The 7,996-nt window shown below is 54.8% G+C and overlaps 1 protein-coding gene across 1 annotated transcript in view; it reads right to left on the bottom strand.

Moving 5' to 3' along the window:
* Positions 1 to 2,115, bottom strand: part of LOC103605859 (ceramide kinase-like) — a 12,058-nt gene extending 9,943 nt beyond the window's left edge. Inside the window, exons 1-3 of the mRNA XM_008590468.1 lie at positions 2,058 to 2,115; positions 1,288 to 1,401; positions 776 to 898 (exon numbers count right to left, since the gene is read on the bottom strand). Coding sequence (XP_008588690.1) covers positions 776 to 898; positions 1,288 to 1,401; positions 2,058 to 2,115 — 295 coding nt within the window. The remainder of the gene's footprint in view (positions 1 to 775; positions 899 to 1,287; positions 1,402 to 2,057) is intronic.
* Between the last annotated feature and the right edge of the window lie 5,881 nt (positions 2,116 to 7,996).

The following is a 7,996-nucleotide window of genomic DNA, read 5'->3' as shown; positions in this document are numbered from 1 at the left end:
CCGGCCCGCGGATGGCCTCTCGCCGCCGTGATACCAAAAGATGCGCTTTCTCAACCAAGAAAGTTTCTCTGAAGCTGACACACGGGATGCCTTCTGATACATCAAAATTCACTTTATTGCTGTAGATGCCAAGTTAACTCAAAAAGATATAAATTTAACCTAAACACACGCTCTTTCTATCTTGCGGTTGCAGCCTATGCTGAGTTGTCAAGACTGTATGTTAAGGTTATAACCAAACACCATGAAATAGAGCTTTAGACACAAAATGAATGAACACCTATCATTTTTAAAAGGTGACAAACTCTTGCTACTCAGCACCCAATAACCGACCCTCTGGGCTCCTCTGCGTTTCGTCTGTGGACACAGCCCAGCCGGGGGAGGACCTCCCTCCACGCCTCTGCCTGGATGCTCACATTCACCGTGAATGAAGTGGGTGTTACCATGCCCACCTCCAGAAAGGGAAACCGAGGACTGGCATGTTATGGGACCTGCCTCAGGTCTCCGGGCTACCATCATAGAGGAGCTGGACTTGTTGCCAGTGTCCTGGGGGTGGAGACCACGCTATTTCCACCACACTACCCGGGTCCTCTAACAAATTAAAAAAAAAAAATGTATGACCAATTCATCACGTCCACTCGGTTTTGACCAGCTGTGTGAGAGGAGGAGGGACATGATAAGGATCACCGAGTCTCACGTGTGCATGCCACCACGGCTGTCCTCTTTCTACACATCTGCACGCGTGCACACACACACACACACACACACACACACGTACTCAGCTTCTCCAGCAGCTCCCGGAGGGTCTGCAGCCACAGGTGACACAGCTGCTCGTCCGCACACCAGAAGGTCACCTGTGCACACTTCCAGCGATGGTGTCGTGCTCTCTTCACACAGTGCACTGCACAGACATAAGCATGCTTGTTAGTTCAGGGCTGGCACCCCGTTGACAAACCTCAAGTGACTACACTCCAAAGGCACACTAACTACAGGTTCATGACAAAAAACCTCCCAGGGGCTCTGTTTCCTTCTAATTAGTCAGGAACTTTCAATGTATGTGAGAAAAAACATCCTATTTCTCAGAGCTTTTAAGCCTTTTTAAAAAAATAGAAAAAATAAGAAAAAAGATATCAATAACCGAAACATTAACTAAAAGTAGATCTTGGAAAAAATATTAGGAAAATTCTATAGAAATAAACCAAGCTTGTTATACAAGTGACAAAAAAGTTTCCTTTCTTGTCGCCTGCATGGATTAATGAAGAATTGCGGGAGATGTTTAGGCTGTATTACCTGTAAAAGCATATGGGTTTTCCATTTTCTGCCATTTGCCACTGGCGTGATGTTTCCCTTGAACGTCTGTTTCTTCAACGGTGATGATCTCAGACACAGGCACGGAGCAGGCATCTGTAAACACACCACATGTTCACGTTCAATTCATCAGAATCCACACAGATGAAAGAAGTCCAACTCTAAAAAGCTGAGAACACCCTGCTATAATATTCTCATTAGAAATCCAAAAATAAAAAGGAAGGTGATATGTCATTTTTTAACTCAGAGCTCAATAACTATGGGCAGCTGGACGTTTGCAGATGATGGGGTGTTTTATCCAACACAGTCACCCAATGTAGGCTGCAACACCCCACCCAACTTACACAGCCATTCAAGCAGCAAACGCTGACATTTCTGGCCCAGCCACTATGCTGAATCTGGGGTAACATGTTCAAGACACAGTTTCTGCTCTTAGGACAGTGTCTGGCTCAGAAGAGACACACAACACGACAGAGGGACAACCAGACCCACAGAGTGTGTGAGCGAGAGAGCTGGGGCCCAAGCCAGGTGGGGCGAGGGTGGTGGTGTTGTGAACCTAGGGGACGCCGGCACTGGACAGTCCCTAACACAGAAACCCAGGAAGAGGCAAACACCCCCTGAGCCTGCCTGGGGCATGTTCAGGAGGCAGCTATAATTATAGGACTGCAGATCAAAGAAAGTTCTGGGCCGAGAGCACAGCCATGGAGGCGCCTGCCAGGCTGTAACTGAAGCCAGGGCCTGAAGGAGCTCGCCCAGGAGAGCGCTGAGACAGAAGGCAGCAACCCGCAGCAACTCGTTTGAGGAGGCCATATTCCAAGTGCCTGTTCGCGAATTGCTGCTGGGGATTTACGAAATATTTTTACATAGAAGACATTATAATTGTGGTTAGCTTCCTAGGTTGGCTATAAAGGCTGCAATGTAGCTAAAAATACTATATTCTGCAATAGCTAACTGAAAAAAACATGCTTTGCAACATCTGTAGTAATTTTGCATCAGGCAAAGCTGCCGCCTAGGGAAATCAAGTTCTAGAACCTGGGGAGGCAGGGGCTTCAAAATCCCTGGCAGGCCGACAGCAGGACCTTGTGATTCCGTGGGAAGCAAGCCCCCCAGTGGGGACAGGCTTGTTGGGACGGGGTTAAGGAGGAGGAAGTCAGGCTGGAAGGGCAGGTGGTGGAGCCTGCCCATGGGCACAGGGTGTGGGTGTGGAGGGTGCTCAGGGCCCCCCCCGACTTCCTGTCGTCTCACTGCTGTGCTCATCCACTTCTGTTCGCCCCTCCCTTGAAGGAACCCAATGCTCCAGGCGGCCACCCTGCCCTCACCCCTCGCCCACCCCTCTGCAGGTCAGCGTCGGCATGGGATGGCATCCTGGACACCCACACACCCACGGCCACTCCTGGACGGGGCTCTCCTCGCCTTTCACAGCTCGCCTTCCTCACACCCCCATTTCTTCAGGTGGTGGACCCACCCTCCTTGGAGCCCACCAAGTCCTGCATCGAGGTGACCACGGCACTCCGACCAGGCCGGGCTCACGGCAGGTCAGTGATGCGGCCAGGATGAGTCAGGCACTGACCACCCACTGATGAAACGGTTCATACCGTGACCTTAGACCACTGAGAACAGACCTCAGGCTGCCCCACCGCTCTGGGTAATTGTAGAATGAGGGTCGTCGATAGGAAACAGGTGACAGGACGTCCTATGAGGCCTTAGCCCAACAGTAACATGTGTCTCTCAATATTCAGACACGCGACTGACTGACTTAAGAAACTGTACGCCATATATTACACCACTAAGTAACTGGAAGTTACAAACGACTCACAGGATGGTCCACGAAGGTCCACAAGTTAGTAAGTTCCAGTCTTGCAAAGTCAGTTTGACAGACTCCAGGAACCAGGGAAGGACGAGTGAGCTGTGAAGCCGCGCCCGCCGGCCACACCTGGGGGCCTGAGGTGCCAGGGCCTGACGGGCACGAAGTCGCACATCCCGTGGGCTGTCACTGATGCCCCTGCACACGAGCCCACCGTGGTGTCGCACGTGCAACGGCAACGCCACTCAGGAGGCCCGAGACTCGGGAACGCTGCGTCTCTGACAACAGCGCCAGGAACTGCTGGGGTGGGGAGGGGCGGGTAGTGAAGGAGGTGGGGACGGTCGTGTGGTCAGGACCGTTTCAGAAGCTTCCTTGGGAGAGAGCGGCAGGCGGAGAGGCAGTGAGGTGGAGGGGAGGAGGGACGGAGGGAGGGGACCTGGCACACGGCCTGGGGTGGGGGGCGGCTCCTCGGAAGGGGTCAGGGCAGAGGAGAGACGTGATCTGATTCAATCTGACTCGGTCTGACACTGAGTCACTAGGCATGTGCGGGACAGGACACAAAGACGACTTCCTGGGACGGGTCTCTGCACCTGCTGCTGCGTTTGGTCTGCAGAGAGCTTTGCCTGTTCCCTCAGTGGGAAGAGGGCGCCTCAGCTCACGCCTGCGACACTTCGGCATGTAACCGGGCACTGCTGACCGGAAGAATCAGTGGACGAGGAAGAGTCAGTCTTGCGCACGTGGCTTTACTGAGGGACGTGCAGGATGGAGACACTGGGCACGGCGGGGACACAGGCCGTCCCAGATGAGGATGACTCGGCAGAGCTGGGAAGGGAACTCGACACCTCAGTGGGGTTGGTGGGCTGCTGCCTCCGTCCTGCCTCCGACAGTGACCCCTTCTCACGGTGGGCACGTGGCCGAGCCTGGACTTCATATCTAGAAATGGGGACGACGCCATCGACCCGAGAGGGACTCAGCGAGATAAGGGCTGAGGAAGTTTCGAGCACAAAAGTGTTCAATAAGCGGAGGCTTGCTTTCTTGTTGGAAAGGCTGGGCTAGAGACGGCAGCTCTGTCCCCCTCAGGCCCTGTCCCTCTGTGTTAAACTGAGGACGACCTCTGAGCGTGGGCGCGGCATCCACCCGCAGAGCAGAAAGCCGCAGCGCGGCGGCGGTCGTCCTCTCCAGCGGCTGCCCATCCGCGTGGCACAGGAAGTCTGCTCCTCAAACCTTCTGATTAGGAGGCAGAGGACTCGGCCAAGAATCTGAGAGCATGGCCAGCAACTCAGTGAAGGGATGCAGGACTGGTATCCATCAGTCAAAGAGGTCAGGACAACCAGGGGGCCACCGAGGACCTGGAGACAGAAGGTAGATCGTCTCCCAAGGGCAAAACAAAATCACTCCACGCTGACCAGTGTCATGCGCTGGCGCGGACCGGCACGTGCACACGCCCAAGGATGAGCTGGAGCACCAGCAGGTAAGGACACGTGCGGAAAACAGGAACACCTTGCAAGAGCTGAAGTGGCGATTTGAGGGCACTTTCACTTTCTACAGAATATTAACATTTTGTACAATCTCGCATTGCATGTGAGACTAAAAAAACAATGTCGTGTAGGGCTGTGTGCCGTGTTGAAGAGAGGTTACGTTCCAGAGCAGCCTGAACCCGGCTGTGCCAAGGCCGTGCGGGCAGTATTCCTGGACGGAGCCTGGTGATCACAGGCTGGGGAGGCAGGGAAGGGCAGGATGCTGGGGCTAGGGGCCACAGTGCACTCTGGTCCAGGGACATAGGACCGTCCCCCAGACCTGATCCACCACATCTGCAGCAGCTGTCCTATCCGATCAACAGTCATATTAGCAACATGGCACCTGCCTCCCCATGCTAACACCCTGCTCACCAGTGCCGCCTGTGGGGAGCGGATCCACGCTCAGGGCCTGCTCATTGCTGATCATGTCTCTGTCCACACGGGTGCAGTGGCCATGGCCAGGGGAGTTACCTTCCTCTTTATAAAGTAACAACCTGACATCCTTTTTAAAGCAAGTTTTTGAGTCAAACATTCTGAATATAGGGGCCCTTCTGAAGTACGGAGACAGTGATAACTCTCCCCCAGGATGCTCGCCTGAACCGGAGTTCTCAGCCTGCACTGATGACACCAGGGCTGCTGGCTGTCACGGGGCTGGCCAGGATGGTGAGCAGATCCCCGCGCTCCACTCAAGAGCCACTGCCTTGCGAGGCTAATGTGTTTACTCAGCACCCCTTACTTAAACAGGAGTACAAAAACAAACCTAAGGCCAGTCGTGGGGACCACGGCAGGCACCTCTGCCCTGAGCACTCTCCTAAATGACAGATACCCAGAGCCCACCGGATGGAACCACATGGATGGCCCACGAGTTCCTCAAACCCAACCTTCTAAATAAACCTACCTTTTCTACTCCTCCACCCCCTTCAGAAATCTCCCTTCTCTCCCGCATCCCCCTAACCTGGTGAAAGGTGCATCAGCGCACACTCAGTCGCCCGCAGCCCAGGGCCTCTCCGTCTCCTCCCCTGCCTCCATCACCGCATTGGCTCTGAGCCCCGCCTCTCCCTCCTATGAGTCTCCCAGGTGCCTGGGTCACTGCGCCACTGCCCACCTGGCAGCCCACTCAGATGCATGAGTGCCCAAGACTAATGCCATCACTCTGCCCGGACCTGTCCTGGCTTCTCCCACAGCCTTCAGAGCCAGGTTCAGAACCCTCAGCGTGGCTCCTGCTGGCGTCTCCACCTGTCCCCTCCTGGGCACCCCAGTGCCAGCCCAGCCTGCCACTCACCACGCAGGTCATACACCCCAGCCTGAGGACATGTCACGGCTGGCACATCTTTCCACCTCTATCCATTGATCCTGTCACCCTGAAACCCCTGCCTTCCTGGGAAAGCTGCCGTGAGCCCTGAATAGATTAAGGTACCCCTGCACTCTCCTGCCCTGCACACACTGTCCCCAGCACCAAGGACACTGTGGGGTCCCCCTGAGCTTTCCTGCCTGCCCCGCACACACTGTCCCCAGCACTGAGGACACTGAGGTCTCCCTCCTGACTCGGCTCCAGGATCATTTCACTCTAGTCCCAGCACCTATACACTGCCATGATAAAGTAAATATTTAAAAATTGTTGAAATAATAAAATAGCCCTGTAATAATATCAAAATTTTACTGGCAGCATTTATAACACCTCTCTACTAATAAAATTACTAAACTGAACCGATCTTTTTATTGGCGATTTTTCAAATGCCTGCGATGAAAGAGGGGTCCATGTGAGGCACAGTCGCCCCTCTAACGCACTGAAATAGTCTGTGTCCCAGGCAGGTCCACTCACTGCCAGCGGTCCCAAGGGGTCCTCGCTGCCACCCCATGCGTGGCGCCTGTCAGAAGGTTACAAGGCTACCCTGGTGCTGGGAATGAGCGTTGGGCTCCACCTCCCCCTTTTATGGGCAGGTGGTAAGATCACCCAAAAGGCAGAAGGGGACCAGGATCCCACGGGACCAGCCAGGAGCTACCCCTGGCCTGGAGTACCCGTCGCTTTGGCTGGGACTTCCTGAGTTCAGGAAGGGTCCCCAGAACACACAGAGCCCCAGCTGCCCCCTGTGAGCTGCTGGACAACACTGGGGAACGAAGAGACGCAGAAGATGCCTGAAGCCCACACGACGCCCTCCCTGTGCCTCTGCCAGGACTCTTCTCCTAAGGCCAAAAGGTCCCCAGGGGAGCTCCCTCTTACCTGCGCGTGAGAGAATGCATGCGTGTGTGTGTGTGTGTGTGTGTGTGTGTGTGTGTGTGTGTTTGGAACAGGGGCAGGAGGAAGGCACTGGACTGAGCAGACCCTCCCTGCCCTTGCTCCTGGCACAGCAGGCCCCTCTGGGTGGTCTTGCCCTGCTCCTGCCCATCTGTGTGTGTGTGTGTGTGTGTGTGTGTGTGTGTGTGTGTTTGGAACAGGGGCAGGGGGAAGGCACTGGACTGAGCAGACCCTCCCTGCCCTTGCTCCTGGCACAGCAGGCCCCTCTGGGTGGTCTTGCCCTGCTCCTGCCCATTTGCCCAACCTCTGGCTGTCACCGGCCACCTCCTCACCAGTGGGTCCTGGACTGTTCACATGGACACTCTGTGCCCACCGGCCCGGCTCTGACCAGCTTCCCCACCTTGGTACAGATTCCACCCCCAGGCTCCAGCTGCAACAGAAATTTCCACAAAACCAACCGCTGCCAGAAACCCCTGACTTACTTCCATGTAAATGCTCTCCTGAGTCTCCTCGAACTGATTACTTCCCGAGAATCTGTTGCCAGGCCTCTGAGCTACACAGAAGTCACCAAACCAGAGAGCTCGAGTCGCCGGAGCAGGGTCCCTGGCACACCATGTATTTTACAAATGCACCCCGAGCACCCGGCCCAGCGCGCGACACAGCGCCTCAGCTGCACGTGTCTGGAAAGAAGGGAAGCTGGCCACCTGCCGCCAGTCCATGGAACCCCGAGAATCCGCATCCCACCCGGCCTGGGCCCCATCCACACGCCACCTCGGTCCCACACATGGTTTGCAAAGTGAGAAAAGGTCACCACGCAGGCAAACGGAAAGCAGCAGATGACGCTCCTGCACCTGCCGCCCCGCCCCACCTCGTGCTCAGCACGCCTTACGTGGTTTCGCTTACTTCTGGTCTGGAAAAGACAAGATTTGGAATCCAATGAAACAAACTCTTCCATTACTCTCTACAGACATTACAAAGAACAAAAGAGATGTGTGTGTCAAGGACAGCAAGGCCACCTTTCCATGAAACAACGTGTATCCCTTTCATAACGAAAGCATTTAAAAAGAAAAAAGGTGAAGACTAGAAAGAACAATTCGTGTTCAAAGAGGAAAGTGGAGGATCCAGAAGGTGGGC

This window comes from Galeopterus variegatus, unplaced genomic scaffold (genome assembly GCF_000696425.1).
Source record: "Galeopterus variegatus unplaced genomic scaffold, G_variegatus-3.0.2 Scaffold6125, whole genome shotgun sequence".
NCBI classification, from domain to species: domain Eukaryota; kingdom Metazoa; phylum Chordata; class Mammalia; order Dermoptera; family Cynocephalidae; genus Galeopterus; species Galeopterus variegatus.
The sequence above is the reverse complement of the archived record's forward strand: the minus strand, read 5'-3'. Positions and strand labels throughout refer to the sequence as shown.